At 43.5% G+C, this 21,666-nt stretch overlaps 1 protein-coding gene across 1 annotated transcript in view; it reads right to left on the bottom strand.

The window, feature by feature from the left end:
- LOC114021339 (disintegrin and metalloproteinase domain-containing protein 20) overlaps nt 1–21,666 on the bottom strand; it is a 183,772-nt gene that overhangs the window by 20,530 nt on the left and 141,576 nt on the right. The window contains exons 18-19 of the mRNA XM_043527312.1: nt 18,571–18,682; nt 272–389 (exon numbers count right to left, since the gene is read on the bottom strand). Of these exons, the coding sequence (XP_043383247.1) occupies nt 272–389; nt 18,571–18,682 (230 nt within the window). The remainder of the gene's footprint in view (nt 1–271; nt 390–18,570; nt 18,683–21,666) is intronic.

The raw sequence follows: 21,666 nt of genomic DNA on the forward strand, positions 1-21,666 counted from the left end.
TTTTGGCAGAAAATTTCCAGCTGGCTCTAAATTAGATTACCTCACAGCAGTCTGGTGAGTGTCCAGCAGTGGGGAGCCCAATCAGATCTGTGACAGCACCCTAGGCTAATAATGGACCAGTTAGGAAGTGTAACAGAGGTGCTTTTGCAGGTGACCAGCAATGCTTGGCAAGTTTACAGCCAAGTGTAACACTGGGGGAGCTGGGATTAGAAATAAGTAAAAGTGTCATAATCTTATCATATAGTGTAAATATGAATGGAATTTTACTTACCTGCTAAAGAGCTGAGCAATTTGAGTTCTTTTATGCACAGCAAAACTGAGAACCAGAAGAAGAAGAAGTATGCTTCCAATTGCTATTCCCATAATGATGACAATGTCACTATTGGACACTTGGAAAGAAACAGACACAGAACATTACACTTTGTTTGCACTTAGGACTTACTCATACAACTGTAACAAACATTTCCGTGTAAACAGAAGCTTGTCCCTGTATGAAGTGTGCACGCCTCACACACACATACAGCTATCTCGTATGTACATTGACAATACTAGCAAAGAGGGCCTCCACATTTGTTTGGTCTGCAGAAAAGGGGCCAGCATTGCTGCTTGTTTCTGCTGTGCATTCCCCCAGTCATGGATGCCAGGTGCTGGCAGCACGTGGGCACGCTGTGGGGTTGGCTTATTGCACATGAATTATGATGCAATATAGCTGACCAAAAAAAAGCTAATGCAGTTTCAGGTTGTGTATGCACAAGCATCAGATCATGGAGTAAGGAAAGAATACTTCTTTTCCATATGGGTTTAGAGTGACCACACCTGGAATTGAGTTTATTGTTCAGCACTACAGTAACAGAAGGATATTTACAGATTAGGGGGAGTGAAAAAAAATAACGAAACTATCAGGGATCTTGAGGGTTTGATTCACAAGGAAAAAGTAACAGAGATACAGGCTTGGTTGAGCAATGACTAAGGGGGATCATGGCAACAGTCTACAAATATGTAAGTGGTCTCAAATGAGAATGCTCTGCTTCTCCCAACCCTGGTAATTCAACCAGAGCACCCCAGCAAATGTTAGCTGCCGCTGTAAGAGAGGCAGTCTCTCGAAACCTGGATTCCAGGCTAGACAGAGCTTTAAATGTCATACCCAACATCCAGAACTGCAGCCACAAATGAACAGATACCTGGGACAGATCACACAACATTCCTGTCTTATGCCAATAGGCGAGCCACTGCCTTCTGCACCAACTACCTTCTAGGGGGCAGATTCGGACCCACAGGAAGCATGGAAGGAGTATATAGGCCAGACAGAGTCCTTCCCTGTGACTATCCCATGGACAGAAAAACACTTCTCTAAAGCAGTGGCACTAACACCCAAGGCACCACATGGGAAAAGAATTCTGGGTGATACATACACTACAGAGCAACAGCCTTAACTCATGTCTCTGGGTGCCTCCAGCTATCTCCATGATGTCAGCAGCACCAGCGTGTGTGTAAAATGCATATCTGTGCAGGAGAGAGGGGACTGAATGAAAGTGTGTTGAAGTTGCTGGAGGAGAGGCTAGGAATTGCTGTGTGGAGGGAGAAAGAACATTTATTCACCTTAAAGTAACTTTGCTAAATCCAGGGTAGTAATATACTGTGCCTCTCCCAGGTGGTCTACCTGCGGCATTGGGTATGTGTTGAATTGGGAAATTACACTGACCCTCCGGAAGTCGATACAGAACTGCCAGGTCCCGTCCGGCTTGGGGACAAGCACAATAGGGCTCTGCCACTTCTGGAGGATCGCTTGATGACCCCAAATTCTAACATAGCTTGGACATCCTGTTCCACTACTTCTTACTAGTCGCGCAAGAGCGGCTGGGTTGTTCCATGGATGACCTCTCTGGGGTTGGTGCAGATGGTGTGGCAGACCTGGGTGGTCTCCCCCAGCATGGCTGTGAAAGTCCTAGGCAAAGCCTCAGTGAGACACCGGGCTTGCTTCAGATGGTCCTCTGAGAGTGTATCCCCGAGCAGGGGTGTCTCAGGTTCTGTTTCCATGATGGCCTGTGGCCCCAGTTTGTGTTCCAGGGGGTAGAGGATCATCAATAGCCCTTCTCTTTCGTGCCAGGGTTTCAGAAGATGAATGTGGTAAATCTGGCACTTCTTTTTCTAGTTGGGCTGTTGGACCTCACAGTTGACAAGGCCTGTCTGGCAGATCACCTCATACTGATCCTGCCAGCAAGCTAGCAATTTTGACTCCTTGGAGGGGAGCAGTACAAGGACCTGATCTCCTGGTTCGAAGGTCTGCACCTGTGTGCCCTGATTATATCCTCTCATCTGGGCTCCTTGGACAGCTCGGAGGCTTTGTTTTATGTGGAGTTCTTGGAGCTGTATTACATATTGGAGTAAACCCTTGGTTTGGGACAGTGTCTGCTCTCATGTCTCCCTCATGAGATCCAGCAATCCCCGTGGCTGGCGGCTACGTAGCAGCTCAAATGGAGAAAATTTAGTGAAGGCCTGCGGCACCTCCCAAATGGCGAGTAATGGGGAGGAAGAAGCTGCTCCCACCGGTGAAGTTCGTCCAGTGGAAACTTCCAGAGAATGCTTTTTAATATTGGGTTGGACTGCTCAATCAAACCATCTGTCTGCGGATGGTATATGGATGTCCGGAGTCTTTTGATTCCCACGAGGCCACAATCCTCTCCGAGGAGTCAGGACATAAAATTCGTGTTCTGGTTGGTCAGAATCTCACGGGGCAGGCCCACCTAGGTGAAGATCTTTAGGAGTTCTGCTGCAATGAAGGAGGGCTGTGGCACTCCTCAGTGGCATGGCCTCGGAGAAGCAAGTGGCATCTCCTCTATAAAAAAGGTGTATCGGAAGCTCGTGGCACTCTTCGCGAGGGGCCCCACCAAGCCTATGGCCACGCTCCTGGAGTGATGAGTGTGTATTAGGTATATAAGTAAAGTATGGCTGAAACACAATGCCTATAGCAGTGGAAGGCAACCTGCGGCCCATGGGCTGCACGTGGCCCGTCAAGCTAATCCGCTGGTGCGCCACAAGACAGTTTGTTTACATTGACCATCCGCAGGCATGGCTGCCCGCAGCTCCCAGTGGCTGCGGTTTGCCATTCCCGGCCAATGGGAGCTGTGAGAAGCGGCAGCTAGCACGTCCCTGAGGCCCACCACTGGCCTATAGGCTGACACCTGTAAGATTTTATCTTAGACATAGTAGGCCAGGCTTAAGAATGCTTGACATGAGTGGGTGGCCTAGGAATAACCCTATGCCAGCAAGGTCACAAGGTTACTGCATAAGATGTGCAAACATGCGATGTTACGGAAACATGCATTGCAATGTATTTTCCAAGACCATGAGACACCTGATTGTAACATCTTTGAATGTCTCTCCTGACCACATCCCAATGCCGCACCCCAGTATTCATGGGGTGTGGAAATACCGAAAAGGAAAAGAGGACTGACATCTTCATGCATATGAATAAGATGTTAGGTGTGGTCAGAATTACAAAATAAAAGAGGGTTACCTGGTTGGGTAAAAGTGGAAAAAACCAAGGTCCGGCTTCACAGGAAACCCCCATCAGGAAACATCCTGTGACACTGCACCCCATATTATTCACAGTGATATTATTATGATATGATTATGACATAATTATAATGTATTTTATGCAAGATAAGTTATGTGAGATGTCATTGAAAATGTTATTATTTGCTGACTATGATTATCCTGTTTGTATACATATATCATTTTTGTATCTGAATTTGTGAATATTGACTAAATATCTGTATTTCAAAATGCAGTTACACCTGGAGAATGCCCACTAGACAAGAGGCTTTCATTCTAGATAGCTGGGTGAGGAAGGGCCTATTCAGGGCAATGAGCTATTAGGAAAAAACAGTAGGCCTTAGAAGAAGCTTATCTCCCACCTGGGAAGCCTTCTTGAGAATGCTACTGACAGCCTATGAGTAATGGCTGCTATGACTCTACAAAGACATTCAATGTAACCACATATCTCTAGACTCCATCTGTTTTTCCACAGACAGGTCTGGGAACTAAGCTTTGAAACAAAGGGTTCCCGCCATATGCAAAAGCTATATAAGGCAGGGAGTGACATCATCTGGTGTTCTTCACTCCTCACACAAGATGACTCCTGGAAACAATTGACGAACAAAGACTGAACTGAGGGGAAGTGCTGGACCCCCACTAAAGGGATTTTTAGCCTGTGAATGGAACACATGGGGATTCCAAGCTGTAAGCAAGTGCAACTTGCCCCTTAAGAATCTGCAGCTTGCTTATATCATCTCTTAAAATAAGACTTTGTACTTGTGTGTCTGTGATGATTACTCTTGGACTTCATGTGTTCCTAGAGCCTCCAAATTTGAGAAAAGCACCAGATGCAATTTCACTCTGTTGAGCTTGAAACTGTAGGAGTTGGAGATGAACCCAAGGTTGTGTAGTAATCAACAATACATTTACTTTAAATACAATAAAAAGCTACCGACTCAATCCTTCAGGGACCACTCATGAATCTGAGAACTGTCCCTGTTGAGACAGTCTGCTAGCACATTGTTTTCCCAGGCTAAATGTAGGGCCACTGGATAGATCTCCTGAAGAATGCACCAATCCCATATTCTGACTGCTTTAGCACATAACTGGAAGGAATGATGTCCCCCCTGTCTGTTCACATACATAGTAGTTGTATTGTCCATTGCCACATATACCACACTCTCTTGTACATGAGGGAGAAACGAACTGAGACCCAAATGGATGGTTCTTACTTCCAAGACACTGATGTGAAAGTTCTTTTCTTGAAAAGTCCAGTGACCCTGGATTGTAAACTGAATTAAAGGGACTCCCCATCCAGTACAGAATGTATTTGATCTTATTGTAACCAACAGTGAAGGGTGAATGAATAGGACGCCCTCTGAGAATATTTGATCTCTTTGTCCACCACATCAATGAATCCAGAACATCCCAAAGAATGGTGACAAACATATGAAGACTGTCCCGACTGGATGTGCAAACTGGGAACATCCAATGCTGCACTGGGTGCATTCTGAGATGAGCAAAGGGGATTACATAAGTGGAAGTTGCCATCAAACTCATGAGAATGAGGAAGAGGATCCAGTATTGACAGACTCAATTTTGCAGAATCACTTGTTATAGACTGTCTTCTGGAGGAAAAGCTCTTCCTTCTACTGAGTCCAGTATAGAACCTATAAAAGGGATTCTCTGAGTTGGACAGATATTTGACTTCTTGCCATTGAGAAGCAAACCCAGATCCAAAAGGACAGAGATTGTAACTTTGATGTGGAGTGACAGATCCTCATGTGTAGCACTTTTCAGTAACCGATAGTTCAAATATGAGTAAACAAAAATAGCAGCACATCTGAGAAAACAGGGTTACACAGAAATGCACTTTGAAAAGACTCTTAGTGAAGATGATAGGCTTAAAAGGAGTACCTTGTACTGGAAATGGCACCCTGCCACAGCGAAATGCAGGTATTTTCAATGACTGGGTCAGATATAAAAATGAAAATAAGCATTCTTGAAATCAGGAGTGGTGGTATCAATGTAAGTGAGGAAAGTATGGAGGCCAGGGTTAAAAAATGAAACCAGAATTTCCACATGTACTTGTTCAATTTTCTGAAATCTAAAATCAGACCAAGAATCCCATCTTTTTTTCTGTTTCAGGAAGAGATGTTCAGATACAGCCTCTGCAGCTCCTACCTAGAGCAGCTTGTGATGTTCCATTAGTAAAATAACTTTGTGAGTCAGGTCCCACAAGAGGAAAGGGTGGAAGAATTGAAAAGGGGCAGTTTTTTTAACTGATTGGCATATCCTGTCTCTATATTCTCTAGTATCCATACATCCAATGTAATCAGCCTCTATTTGTTAATGCATTGGGCTATCCTGTCCCCAAATAGAAGAGGGGATGGATCCTTGCTGATTGGTCAATGACTCTCGATCCTCACATCAAATCTGAGGTCTGATGTTTTCTGAAGTTGAAGAAGAGGAGCTAGTTGCATCACCTTAGGTCTAGAACTGAAAGACCTCTTTTTATGCTGGCTATGAAATGAAGACAGGTTTCTGTTGCCTCTGATTAAAGGAAAAATAAGTAGAAGACTGAGGGAAATACTGCCACTGGTATAGAAAAGAACAAGTAGAAGGTCTCTTTCTGGTTGAGGGATAGAGACCCAGAGAAGAAGCAGTGGATTGAATTTCCTTTAATATCTCCAAAAGTTCATCAGTCTTATTGCTGAACAGACTCTCAAAGTGGAGGGCTTCCATTTTAACTTTAGTGTCCTCAGCCAAAGAAGATGACAGAGCCAAGCATACCACCACAAGCAGACTGCAGATGCAAAAGCTCTGGCAGAAGAATCTGAAGCATCAAATGATGCCCTGAGATCTTTGCCTTGTTTTGTTCTTCTGTCAGAATAGCATTAGTTAGTCTTCTTTTATCCTCTGGTAACCCTAACAAAGTATGCCATTCTTTTCTTCGAATGGAAATGGTAATAGGCCATCACTGCCTGTTAATTAGCCACTCTAATTTCCACAGAAAAGGACGAGAAAACTTCTCTCCCAACTGCATCAATCTTCCTCTCCTCTCTATCCACAGAGGTAGAGTGAGCATGGCTAGACCTAAACCTGTTATTGGCAACTGCCACCACCAGAAAATTTGGTATCGGATGGGTAAGAAAATAAGAGAAACCTTCCTGAGAACCTGATACAATTTGTTCACTTTCTTGGACACAAACTGACAAGAAGTAGGAGTTGACCAAATTACTTTAGCAGGTTGCAAAATACCATCCAAAATAGGGAGTGGCCTGTCTGTGAAGGTAGCTCCAAAGATGTCAAATACTGGATGGATGTTTTCTTGCACAGGTGATTTCAAAGAGGGACTGGGGGGAAGGCATACAGCAGTGGGGCCTCCCATTTCACAAGGAAGGCGTCTCCCAGAGAGTCATGCCCCAGTCTGGCCTGAGAGCAGTATTGTGGGCACTTGGCATTGTGTGCCATTGCGAACAGATCTATTGAGGGGAATCCCCATTGTCTCAATATAGTTTTTATTATTCCGGGATCCATCTCCCACTCGTGGGTTTGTGAAAAGTTCCTGCTTAGGTGGTCTGCTGTTGCATTCTGGCATCTGGGCAGATAGGATGCTATGATGTCTATGTTGTTGGAGATGCACCACTGCCAGAGGTGGACTGCTTCTGCACAGTGGGGATAAGATCGGGCCCCTTCTTGGTGATTTACATAAAACATAGTGATCAAGTTGTCCGTAAGAATCTGGACAGTCCTGTTGCGGATCAGAGGGAGAAAGTGCTAGCAGGTGTTTCAGATTGCCCTTAACGCCAGTAGATTTATGTGGAGATTAGATTCTGCTGGGGACCAGCAACCTTGGATGGTATTGTCGCACAAGTGTGCCCCCCATCCCACCAGAGTGGAGTCTGTGGTGATTGTTACAGTTGGAAGTTTTTGTCGGAAGGGAACACTTGGGCAAACGTTTGTATGTTGTGTCCACCATGTGAACGAGTCTTTTAGACTGCTGGGCATTGTAAGATGTCTGTTTAGTGAGTGCCTGTGTGGAGTCAGGCCTGTAGGCATCTCACATGGAGCCTGGCATGTTTCACGACAAACGTTGTAGCCGCCATGTGCACCAGGAGTTGTAGGCACGTTCTGGTGTACGTTTGTGGGCTGTCTCTTACTGTTGTAATTAGATTTGTTAAAGTAAGAAAGCGTTGTGGGGGTAGCTATGCTGTTGCTGTGAGGCAGTCGAGGTGTGCCCCTATAAAGTCGAACTGTTGGGTGGGCATCAAAGTGGATTTTTGAAGGTAGATTTGTAACCCGAGGTCCGTAAACAGGGTTATAGTGGTGTGAGTGGCGTCGATTGCTGCCTGATGTGTTGGTGCTTTTAGAAGGCAGTCATCTAGGAAGGGAAAGATGATCACACCCTGCCTGTGAAGGTGTGCTGCTGCGATGGCGAGAACCTTGGAAAGCACCCTTGGGCGGTGGACTGGCTGAAGGGGAACACTCTGTACTGGTAATGCAGGTTCCCTAGAGTTAATTGCAGGAACCGCCTGAGTGCCAAGTGAATGGTAACATGAAAGTAAGCATCCTGTAGGTCAAGGGCCAAGAGCCAAACTCCTTTCTCCAATGCCAGAATTATAGTTGCTAGAGTCATCATCTTGAAACATTGTGTTCTCTCAAACTTGTTTAGTTTTCCCAAGTCCAGAATGGACCTCCATCCACCTGTTTTCTTCCGAGTGAGAAAGTAATCTGAATAAAACCCTCTGCCCCTGTGTTGAGCTGGCACAGGTTCCTCCGCACCTAATTGTAGGAGATGATTTACTTCCTGCTCTAGCAGGTGCACATGAGAGGGGTCCCTGAGGAGGGATGGGGAAGCGGGGTGGATAGGTGGAATAGAGATAAAAGGGATGGAGTAGCCCTTCTGGAAAATTTCCAGAACCCATTTGTTCATGGTGATGGCTTTCCAGACTGGGTAGAATGGTAACAGGCGGTCCTCAAATGGGCTGGAGATTGGCTATAATTCTGGGATTGGAGAACGTGGGGTTCTCATGTCCTCAACCAACACTTCAAAATGTTTGCCTCAAAGTGGATGGCTGAGACATAGATGACTGATCTTGTGGTTGTCGGCATCATCTGCCTCGGTTTGTGGTGCTGGTTGTAGTGTCTTTGAGGTTGGGTGTATTGGGCAGTTCGGAATCATTGATTATAGAATCTGCCTTGTTTCTTTTTGTTTGCAGGGACATAGATTCCGAGTGTCTTTAATGTTGCCTGGGAGTCCTTCAATGTGCAAGGAGACGTCCATGCTCTGTGCAAAAAATTTTTGGCCTTCAAAAGGTAGGTCCTCTATGGTTGCTTGAACTTCCCTGGGAAACCTGTAAAGATGGAGCCAGAAAATCCTATGCATGACTACGGACGTAGCAATGGATCATGCTGTTGTGTCAGCAGAATCAAGAGAATCCTGCAGGGCTGTTCTAGCAATGAGGGAACCTTCTGCAATGTTGCCTTGTATTGCTTCTTTTTGTCTTCTGGAAGATGTTCAATAAAGGTTGCCATCTGAGAAAACATGTTGTGCATGTATTTGGCTAGTAGGTAGGGTATGGGTAGGTGGGAGGCTAGTGCCTGCAGCCACATCCTCAGGTTCTTCAACTTGTTCCTCCAGTGTTTCTGAGGAAGCTGGGGAAGGCGACAAAGGTGATCACATTGTTCTGGACCTGGGTGGGTTGGGGAGCCTGAAGTTCTGTGCCCTGTAAAATGCCCATGGGTCTGAGTATGTCAAGTTTGGTGGGAGAGCCATGGGGGTGGCACCCATTGTGGAACCTCCCAGCCTCTTCCATCCAGAGATGTTTGGTGCTTCGAGGCTCTAGGTTTGGGTGAGGAATGGTGAGGGGTGTACATCCCTGCCTCCTCTTCCTCCTCCTCATCGCTGGCAAGGGGAGGGGCTGAGCCAGTGGGGGTAATAGCCAGGCTTGGTCCCAGTCTGGCTGGGGTGCCGTCAGAGTCTGGGTTTTCTTTGACTCCACCGGTGCTGAGCTAGGAGTCTTGACTTTGGTATGTGTACCTCCATGACAGCTAGACCATACCAGGTCTTTAGCTCCTCGGAACATCTCAGTACCAGATGTTCCCAGTGCCTCATGGTCCAGTGCTCTCGGTGCTGTCGGTACTGGGGCAGACTTTGTGGTCAGAGATGTCTTTTTCTGAGGCAAATCTCACTGTGGTGAAGAGTGAGACTGCTTTTTTTAGGAACAGAGTCCTCAGTAGCTGTTTTAGAAGAGGGTCCCATGTCTGAGGCATCTGTTGGAGACCGTTGACCAGGTGTCCCAGACTCTGGGTCGGAGGCTAGTCTGAGGGATTTCTCCATCATCAGGAGTTTCAACTGGAGATCCCTAGTCTTCCTTGTCCTAGCTGTCATTGTTTTGCAGTGGGGACACTTTTGAAATATATGTGTGTTCCCCCAGGCAACAGACACAGTGCGCGTGGCTATCAGAGACTGGTATAGACAGTCCTCAAGTGAGATAATGTCTGAAGAACCCGGCATCTTTGAGAGGCTATTTTGAAAGGAAGAATAGGAATAATCCCGTTCTTATGTCTCTTCTGTCATTGGGAGTTTCCCATCTGAAGCAGGAGAAAGGGGAGGACTAGGAAAACGATTTTTTTTTAATTGTAAAAGAAAATTAAAGAAGAAATTAAGGGAGAGAGGTACTAGCTGGGAAAGAACTGAAATAATAGAAATAGCTAAAGCTGTGAAGGTGCTGCTGTCATTCCAACTGAAGCCAAAGGCAGTAGAGAAGGAACTGGGGGATGGTTGGCTGCGCACACAGGGTAACCACTCGGAGTGGTGTGAGATGGCTGCCACATGTGCACGGTCATCTGGGGCACTGCTACTTCAAATCTCTGATTAGAAGCGCAGGGCGCCAAGACAACTAAAGTGGAGCAGCCACACGGACACCCCTCGAAGAAGAAGCACAAGTTAATGGAATTCCAAACATTCTCAGAAAGGGAGGATGCCCAAGTCACACCCACACGCTTGTTAGGTGACAAATCAAGATCAAAATCAGTATCCATTTCCTCCTGTTGAAAAAGAGGACCCATCTCCTCATCCTGTTCTTCAGAAAGAGTATCAGGCAATACTATCTGAACTACCAACGGATCTGGAGGAACTAGATCTGAGGACTGTTGAGCCACCAGATTATACTTAACAGATTATACTTCACAATTCACTTCTCTATCCTCCCTCAAAAATTGTTGTGGTGAAACTCTAGGGCCATGAAGACTATGGTTGCCAGTGTCTCCAGTAGTTGGGATCTGGAAATATACCCATGAGAGGAGGAGCAAACAGATAGGGTAGCATAACCTGGGATGAAGCAGGTCTCTTGAGTCCTCCTCTATCCTGCTCTAAGGACAGATCCGACCTTGGATGTGGTATGGATGTCACCAGAGAAAACATAGCAACTGGACGGTGAAGAGAAGTAAAGTGTGAGAAAGATCTACCTAGAGATCCCATAGGAGTCTTAGGAGGAGGAATAGAAGGATCTGGAGAAAGCCTACTCTACTATGCTCCTCTTTTCAGATGATGACAAAGCAGACCTTGGAATTGAAGATGACTCCCTCTTCTCCTTTGCCAAGTTTCTGTTGGTCAGATCTGAGGATCACTCACGTGGAGGAAGATAGACATCAGCCACTACTGTTGATATCCTCTTTGGCCTGATGATGGTCTAGGAACTGGAGCAGAAAATGGGCCTGGAAAATACTGGATCCAGGAAAACACTCAGCTACATAATACTGGGCTTTGAAATAGAACCCGGAACTGATTTGAACTTCAAAGTCAGAACCATAAAGGTTATGTTTGTATCAGACAGATCTGATAAGTCTGACTAGTGAGATCTAGCACTGCTAACAGTGCCCCTGTTCTCCCTCAGCTTCTGCTTCTTTGGAACTGATACAGCTGGAATCAATATGTCTTTAGGTTCCCTGACAGGTCAACAGCCCTTTTCTATTTCCAGTGCCTTTGAAGCCCTGGCAGCTTTAGCTGAAGAACTGTAAATGAGCATCGACAAAGATCCCAATGATGTAGAACTCAGTCTTGCTAGAGGAAGCTACTAGAACTGAGTCAGGCCTCTTATTTTTCCTTTCTGATGAATGCCTGGAACTGGATGGCTTAGCAGCCAAGGCCTCCTTTGAGCAACAGTATTTACAGTCTGGTCTACCTGTTCTTGTGTGCACTGGGAGTGGAAGTTCAGCAAATGAAACACCCAGAGGGAGAGTGCCCTTCTTCCAGGTACTTAAGACACTTTACGTGTTCTTCTGATGCTGGAAAAACAGCAGGGCATGAAGCACAGCTCTTAAAGCCCATACTCTTCCTCTACGGTTTTGCATAACACAAGGAACTGACTTTACAGAGTATATTACACTATCTCTATTATCCTATACTTAAAACCACTTTATACTAAAGGCTACACTAAGAACAACACCTATAAACTAACAAGGCACTATAAATGGAGAAAACCCTGGATCCAAAGGACAGGAGCAGTTCACTTCTGTCTGGTGGTTGGAAGGAACTGAGGGGGTAGAGCGCACAGTGCCCTCTGACATAGTCTTACCCTCAGTTTTTAGTACAAAGTAGTTTAGGTGAGAGGGAGGAGTGGAGACACGTGTCCTATATCAGGCCCTGCTTGGAGAAGGTTCTACTGTTGAGTACAAAGAGAGACTACCAGTAAGTGGGGATGTGCAGAACACACAAACAAAAACTAATTATTTCCCCAATTAATAGCAATCGGAAACACTTAAGAAATTTCCTTACTAAACCCAGAAATACATGAGCCAGCTCTCCAAAGACTGTTAAGAAGAAGCAACAATGCCTTTGTAAATGGCTACATAAATTTAAAGACACTTTAAGAATTAAGTTTAAAAAGACTATTTGAAAACTGAAAAATGTTTATATAGAAAACAATGACAGGTTTCAGAGTAGCAGCCCTGTTAGTCTGTATCCGCAAAAAGAAAAGGAGGACTTGTGGCACCTTAGAGACTAACAAATTTATTTGAGCATAAGCTTTCGTGAGCTTATCCGATGAAGTGAGCTGTAGCTCATGAAAGCTTATGCTCAAATAAATTTGTTAGTCTCTAAGGTGCCACAAGTACTCCTTTTCTTTTTATATAGAAAATAAGTGTGTTTGGACTTATTTGAAATAGAATGTAAACGCCTATTATACCCTGATGAAACTCAATGTATATCTCAGAAAATGGACTGAATAAAATAGTTATAACTCTAACTTTAAATGGTGTTCAGAGAAATTCCCACCACAAAGAGAAAGGCAGTATAACTATCAAGTTCAGGAAAAATTACAACCCTACTGCACAAGTACTAGCAGATCACCATTCACTAGCTGAAATTGTTACCAAGACCAAACAATGAAGGTGTTGAGCGAATGAAAGGACGACAACAGAAAATTTTGAATCCAGCCTAGCCTGAAAGAGTTGTTTTCCTCCTTCCATGAAGTTACGGAAAGAGAAGGGTGTAAATACCCTCAGAATTAAGCAAATTCTCTCTGCTCCTATCCTCAACTTTACAGCATTCACTATAGCCTCTCATCTCTGCTTAGCTTGTCTCTACAAGCAAGCCAGCTAAGGAGAAAACAGCCAAAGAGCAGCATCAAGAAGAAGCAACCTTCCAGTTCAGATGACATCATCATCAAGATTTCAACATGTATGGTGAAATGAAGTTGTAAAGCCCTGTCAAGGGATTAAATTTAATGTTTTTCTTGTAATGATTTTAATGGTACTGAAATGCTTGTCGACAGACAAGATGGGTGAAGTAATATCTTTATTGGACCAACTTCTGTGGGTGAAAGAGACAAGCTTTTGAGCTATGCAGAGCTCTTCTTCAGGTCTGGGAAAGGTAGTACTTAGAGTGTCACAGCTAAATATAAGGTGGAACAGATGTTTTGCATAAGTAGTTAACACATATTCTAAGGGACCATTCAAGGTGAAGAAGCTCACTTGTCTCTTTCACCAACAGAAATTGGTCCAATAAAAGATACTACTTTACTTCCTTGTCTCTCTAATATCCTGGGACCAACATGGCTACAACAATACTGCAAACATTGAAATTTTATTGCCATTTAAGATATAACAGCTTCTCCTGTTAAACCAAAACAAATCTTGTACAAACCATGGCATGTAAAGTGTCAATGGAAAAGTTGTGATTTGCTAAGTACGATTATCCTGTTTATATGCATGTATCATTTTTGTATATGAAGCTATGAATATTGGCTATGCACTGGTATCTTACCTATGTGCTGTATTCTTGGGTAACACACACCAGATAAGATGTACGTCAAGGCTAGACAGCTTTGAGTTGATGGCCCATTAAAGAGACTTAGCTCTCACAATGAGCCATAGAAGAAACTCATTCCCCCCATTTAGATCTTCTGACAGATGCCTCAGCCTCCAAGGGGCCAATGGCTACCCCCTGTGAGTCATCAAGCCATGTAAGGCATGTGATATGCTCATGTGACCCTGGACTCCTGTGATGTTCCCCTCTGGTGTTATCCGGACCAGTGATCTGCTAGGTCACTCCAAAACTCCTTGACTCTGGGAGCCAGTCTTACCCTGCTCTGCTGTGAGACCCCCCACTCCGAAGCTGTTCACGCACAGCCTCTGGCATGTAAGAGGCTCCTTGGACTGTGCAACCAAATGACACTAGCCAATATCTCCGGTCCCAGACACAACCCTAGGAACCTCCATCTTGCAGTGTCCAGTTATGCCCGCTGGATGCTGCAAGCTTATATAAGTTCATCAATTTAACAAAGAAATTGATATATACCAGGCTTGTTATCCCAAGGGGAGTCTCTGACACGCTTCAAACCAAACACACTGCTTCAGGGAGAATAAATAAACAGATTTATTAACTATAAAGATAGATTTTAAGTGATTATAAGTCAAAGCATAACAAGTCAGAGTGGTTACCAAAATAAAATAAAATATAAGCACATACTCTAAACTCTCAACCCTATTAGACTGGGCAGCAACTAGATTAAGCAGTTTTTCTCACCCCACTGGATATTGCAGTCCTTAACATACAGGTTTGTTCCCTAAACCTGGGCCAGTCTCCTGTGTTGGAGTCTTGTCTTCTTCTCAGTGTCTTGGTTGCTTGCAGCATAGATGGGGGCAGGAGAAGGGCCCAGTATGTGTCCATTCTATCTGTTTTATACTCTCAATCCATGTGCTTCGGGCGCTCAAGTCAAGGCATGTCTGGAGGCCATTGCTGAGTCTCTCCAAGCAAGGTTGAGCAATTTCCCTGGTGTGGCCTCATGCAGGTGAGTCATTGCATTGTAGTTCCCTTGCTGGACAATGGCTGTTGATGGGTTGTTTAACACCCCGCCCAGGCATTGGTTACTTTCCTTGCTGTTGCCTCTGGGGAGCTAATATCTGGCTGATTCCCCTATTTACAGCATGCTTTAGTGACCACCATACAACACAATTCTCATAACTTCATATGCATTAACGATACACATACATGGATAGAGAAATGACTCTCGGCAGATCATAACCTTTCCCCTAATACCTTAAAAGACATGCTTTATATGTAAGATCATGATTTTAGTTACTAAAGTATTGGTAGCCGAGTGATTATTGTGATATTGACCTGGCTAAGTGACTGATCTCTTGGGATTAGTAGGACCCTATGTCATAAATATAAAGGGAAGGGTAAACCCCTTTAAAATCCCTCCTGGCCAGAGGAAAACTCCTCTCACCTGTAAAGGGTTAAGAAGCTAAATGTAACCTCGCTGGCACCTGACCAAAATGACCAATGAGGAGACAAGATACTTTCAAAAGCTGGGAGGAGGGAGAGAAACAAAGGGTCTCTGTCTGTCTATATGCTGTTTTTGCCAGTGATAGACCAGGAATGGAGTCTTAGAACTTTTAGTAAGTAATCTAGCTAGGTATGTGTTAGATTATGATTTCTTTAAATGGCTGAGAAAAGAATTGTGCTGAATAGAATAACTATTTCTGTCTGTGTATCTTTTTTGTAACTTAAGGTTTTGCCTAGAGGGATTCTCTATGTTTTGAATCTAATTACCCTGTAAGGTATCTGCCATCCTGATTTTACAGAGGGGATTTCTTTACTTCTATTTACTCCTATTTCTATTAAAAGTCTTCTTGTAAGAAAGCTGAATGCTTTTTCATTGTTCTCAGATCCAAGGGTTTGGGTCTGTGGTCACCTATGCAAATTGGTGAGGCTTTTTATCCAACATTTCCCAGGAAAGGGGGGGGTGCAAGTGTTGGGAGGATTGTTCATTGTTCTTAAGATCCAAGGGTCTGGGTCTGTAGTCACCTAGGCAAATTGGTGAGGCTTTTTACCAAACCTTGTCCAAGAAGTGGGGTGCAAGGTTTTGGGAAGTATTTGGGGGGAAAGACGTTTCCAAACAGCTCTTCCCCAGTAACCAGTATTTGTTTGGTGGTGGTAGCGGCCAATCCAAGGACAAAGGGTGGAATATTTTGTACCTTGGGGAAGTTTTGACCTAAGCTGGTAAAGATAAGCTTAGGAGGTTTTCATGCAGGTCCCCACATCTGTACCCTAGCGTTCAGAGTGGGGGAGGAACCTTGACACCCTATATGAGATGAAATTGGTTTTCCATAACCACTCATCATACAGTCAACTGTCTGTGTGGTGAGATAAGGGCTAGAATGCCTAAGGAGACTGTATTTTGACTTCTTTTTAACTAATGTGGTGAGACAGAAGTTTACTTTGGTCACTGGGTTAGTATATCTAATAACAGAATAACTACTAGTTTAGGGTGAGTCTGCCCTATTTCTCAGCTGTTTGTCCTGAACCTGATATTCTCAGCTGTGACCCACTGAGGCACAGTGACACCTATGTATTCCTGGGCAGGAGACATAAATTAACATTGGTAAACAGAGAGAAAAAGTGGGATTTAATTTGGATTTAATATTTCATCAATTTGCCTCTTTCAGTGAAGCTCCTTGAATGACTTCTTTGAGGAACTGATTTAAATAGGTTTTTTTTTACTTCATAGCACGTAGTTAAGATTACTCACTTTTGCCTATTTATAACCTGTTATGTTATCCATTATAACTCAAAAAGGGCTCCTCTGCCCTTAAACAAAAGTCTTTTGCCCATCTATAAACTGTTTTATTATCTATGACACACTAAGACAAGGCTCACTCCCAATTTTGGGAAATGAGGTACTTTGGCCCCCTCCAAGGGTAGATCAAGGGTAAACTCTGAAAAAGTGTAATGTCTGTCAAAGCTCTCCACAGAGAAACATATAGACAAGATTGTAAGTGAAGTAACCGTTGTTTATTGTTTGTGTTCTCTTTTGGGTTTAATTTTTTCCCTTTCTTTAATAATAGTCATAGTTAATAATTATGATTATTTTGCTTGTGTTTAGTTGTGGTATCCTTTAAGGCCTGGCAAATAACCTCATGTGACTAAAACAGTGGGAGTCATGCCCCTGAATTGGTATTAAGAGAGAACTTTATTAAGATTTGGCCTATTATTTCTTATTACTCAAGACTATACAATTTAGTCATTTTTAAGATGAAATTACTTGGTGCTCAACAACCTGGAACAGTCCTTTTTACCCCAGATGCACCCCAGAAATGGACTATATGTGGACAATCACTGGAAGAATTGGGGAGATATGGGAATTCAGTGAGTTTACAAAAATTGTAAAGTAATAACCAGTTAAAAGGAATGGATGACTACTAGGACTAGGGGATTTAGGGTTATGGTAAGATGGAGAAATGCTACATAAGGAAGAAGAAAAATTCAAATGGTTTGGGTAGGAACCCCCTAGAAGGTAGGTAGAAAAAAGTGCATCACCTTCTTTACACTACTCTTTTGCCTCTGGTGTCTATTTAGGGCCAGATTCTGATCCATTCATTCATGATGAATAGTACCTTATCTCCACAAGATCCCACTGATCCATTTGTGAAGTAAGATGCTACCTGTGTAGCTTTAGCATTTATTTTATTTGGCAGTAATATAAGGAACCTACAGGCCTGTAACCTGTAAGACATGGGCTTCAGCAGTTAACATAAGGCTTGCAACCTATGAGCTGTGGCACAGATAAATGGCCTAAACGCCACTCCTAAGTTTTGGGGAACTGGAAATAGAGTGTGTAAGTGGGAATTTTGTCCATAATGACACCAGCCAACCACAGGAACATGAGCTAACACTGGTTTTTGGAGAGAACATCTGCAGATATCTGACCACAAGAGTGTCATAGCAATGAACTGATGTATATGATAATAAGTTGAGATCATTAGTATACTAACCAAGAGGAGAAGGGCACCTTAACATTAGTAGGGTGAAGAAATACAGATAAGGAAGAGGGGAGAAACCCCTATTGAATATGCATTAGACATAGTGGCATTAGTGTAACATATTATAAAAGTTGCATCCAAGCCTGTGTGTGGGAGGAGAGAGAGGTGTAGCCCTTGGGAGGTGCCAGGATGATGGCCACTGGAGATGATGAGGAACATGATGGTGATGAGGAAGATAATGGTTAACATTTCAGGCTGTTCTTCCAGGGATGGTGTGAGTATATGGATGTTCAGATGTACATTCTGTATTATCTCTATTCACTTTACTGGGTTCGAGTGTTTGTGACTTTGCTAAATGTATTAATAAATTATTATAGAATAGTGAGAGTGTTGCAACTGTGCACAAAGGGGCTCTCAACTATACGGTAATTTTAATAATACTGGGCCTGATCTTGGGACAAGAACCTGTCAAATCTCAGAGTGATAACTGGGAATTCTTAAGTAATCAATATAATTAATATGTAATTTATGGATTGGGCTACACTTGGTATGAGTAAGAATATCAGAATCAGGCCTTTTGAGTGTTATATAAGTAAAGACTTCCAGCTCCTTTCAAGGGCAGCTCCAACTGACCACATTGCTATAGTATAGAGGTGTTGGTGACAGCTACAAAGACCACATTAGAATACAGGTCATAGATTCCTGGCTTGAGACTGAAAAACAGGATAAAATATAGAGCGCTTAGTTTTTCACAGCACTTACTAGTGGTAGTTGGAGGGGGTCCACTGTCAACACTTCCTCCAAATCCTTTTAATGTACAGTCTGGAGGGGCCCAACCAAAATTACAATGGCAGTTTTTCTTACTGTTGCACATCTGAAATAGAATAAGGGTATAAATAACATGAACCAAATGAGCAATTTGATGAAAATACAGCTTTCCTGAGCTCTTGGTGCAATCTTACTGCCCTGTACTGTATGGCATTACATACTAAATAAAAGACAGAATGGTAGTTTCTTATCTGCTATTTTAGGTTTCTCCAAGTCTCTTGACAGGAGCACCAAGATAACTAGTTACCCAGAGTCTCCATCTTTGGCAGGAGGAGTTAATGTACTGCCTTTGGTTTATTAGTGTGCAATCTTTATCATCTAGTGGCTGACCAAGAGATCTAAAAATTGAACCAACTTCTCTAACCACTTAAATCAGTTCTCCTTCAGTTTAACTTCATTAGGACTGTATTTCGCAGTTGAAAGACAAAGTTTAATGGAATCACTGCATACCCAATCTGATAGGGATCTCAAAGCCTTTGAAAACAGAGTACACGATAGAGCAAACTTCCCCTCAGATGAGAAAATCCAATGTGTAGAGTTATTAATTTCGTATAAAAGACATTTTAATGTTATCGAAACCCCTAGTGAAATCATGTGGAAAGCCCCAAGAGGAAAGATAGGAATCTAGAAAGCAACAGCAGATTGCATATGGCAGAGTTGGTTTCTTCCTTCTTTCCGGCTTGTAATATAAAAGGTAGAGATCTGGGCATGTTTATCTTGGAGGAGTATGTTTTACCTTCAGAGCCAGGGGAAGCTGGCTTTATTAACCTGTAGGTCTTGAACTCCAATTTCAGCCAAGTAAGTGCTACTGTTAGTATTTCTGCACTGCTCCATCTAGTGCTAGAAATGCAACTTGGAAATCAGGAGTTGGCTCATTGACTGATGTAAGGTAAAGAAGGAGCCATGGGATTATAAAACAGGTTTTCTACTTCTAGGTGTAAATCAAGGACAGGACACAATGCTGGTTGTCATAATTTAACTTTTACGTTGCAGTAGTGCCTAAAGGGCAGAAGAAGGTTGGGCTCCCATTGTGTTGGTGCACAAATATGTGATAAATGACAGTTCCTGCCCCAGAGATCTTGGTTAGAACTTGGTTGAGCTCAGGTTAATACTTAGTAGTACAGCGACCTTGGGTCAGGCAAAAAATCAGCCAGATGGTTTTTATATTGTAGAACTAGGTTTTAAGAAAAAAGAAAAGGAGTACTTGTGGCACCTTAGAGACTAACCAGTTTATTTGAGCATGAGCTTTCGTGAGCTACAGCTCACTTCATCGGATGCATAGCATATCGTGGAAACTGCAGATGCATCCGATGAAGTGAGCTGTAGCTCACGAAAGCTCATGCTCAAATAAACTGGTTAGTCTCTAAGGTGCCACAAGTCCTCCTTTTCTTTTTACGAATACAGACTAACACGGCTGTTACTCTGAAACCTAGGTTTTAAGAAAAATTCTTAGTAAAGGTACTACTTGAATTTTTGTTATTAGAACTTCATAAACCACATTTATTTTTCTCAGGGTTATCAATTAAAATCTCTCCATTCCCTTTCATCAGAACAGCCAAATATTCCGGGGCCCCCTTTCTTGAAGGGATTAAAGAAGAGAGTGGTTGTCCCATTTCCAGGCTCCAATCCACACACAAAATCCTTTCCCCTCCATTTGGGCAGAAGCCGTGCTTCTTCTTCCCAGGAGCACCTGCTTCCTACTGAAACCTTTAATTTCTTATGACTTCCTCTGTCAGTACCATTCAGCTAGCTAATGTGCTACAGCCCTCACGTCTTCTCCTCAACCTGACACTTAAGGTGATCTTTATAGGCTGGGCTCTTCCTCTCAGCCCACTGAAGAGTTTAACTCCCTCACAGTCCAGCTAAGACTAGGGCACATACATCCTGGGCTTCTTGTCCCAGCTTCCCATTTGTGTGTGTGTTTGATTTAAATAATAATTGCATCTGTGGTCTGCACGGATCACCTTACAGACGGGCAACTGACTGCTAGACACCAACTCCTGAGAATGTCAGTTGCTCAGGCTGAACATTGTCTAGCTGGTAGGAGGGTAAGTTTATGGACTGACTCTCTCATGTTGCTTTTTAACGAGATTCACAGTTCCATTAGTAGCTATTACAGGAGCTCTCCTTTATCTCAAGCAGTACAGACTTGGATTTTTGGAGCCAAAGGATCAGGGTTCTAGCTCCTGCTCCCCAAGTCTTATAGCTGTGTCTAGTAGGTATCCTATCTAGTCTGTGCCATGCTGGGACTTTGGACAATTTATCAGGAACCCCAGTGACTCCACTGCCATTGAGCTGTTGATATTTAAAACTTTCCTGCAGTGTTACACACAGATATTGCATGTCACTGGAATTTGAGGACAAGTTAAGTCTTCCTGTTTCTCAATGTCAGTCATTGCAAAAGGATTTGAAATAACTATGTAAATCTCTTCCTGATTCCTCACATTAATTTTGGTGTATAAGCTAAACTATTACCTACAGTTAATAGCCTTTTGTCCTGCCTAGCAAATTACTCCTTTAGTTAGCATGGGATAGATTCAGTCTCACCGAGGAGAGTGTTGTCAGATGTTTGGCTGGGTGCGTGTTCTCCCATGAGTTTTACCGTGTTCTGTCCCAGCTCTGCGCAGACAGCTGGCACAGCAAACATCAAGCGAACCACCCAATAAATCTACAGACTTGGCTCATAGCGAAGGCACTTGGTTAAGTTTATTGCAGATAACGCACAGTGAGAAAGCCGCAGCTCAATGGTTACAGGTACACTAACACACGTATGCTTGTGACAATGGACTGGCTCAGGTAGTGGCAGGACTTTCCACTAGCTCCTAGGCCGGACAAAGACACTCCCTCTGAGATACATCTTTATACACCAACAAAAACAAGTTACGTATCACCCTTAATGTATCAGAGTGCCACCCATTGCCTTGTACCTGTAGGTTAGATCAAAACATCTATATTTATTATGCTGTCATCCTGACCTTATGTCAAGGTTCCCTCCCCACTCTGAACTCTAGGGTACAGATGTGGGGACCC

Source organism: Chelonia mydas, chromosome 1 (assembly GCF_015237465.2).
Source record: "Chelonia mydas isolate rCheMyd1 chromosome 1, rCheMyd1.pri.v2, whole genome shotgun sequence".
In the NCBI taxonomy this organism is placed as follows: Eukaryota; Metazoa; Chordata; order Testudines; family Cheloniidae; genus Chelonia; species Chelonia mydas.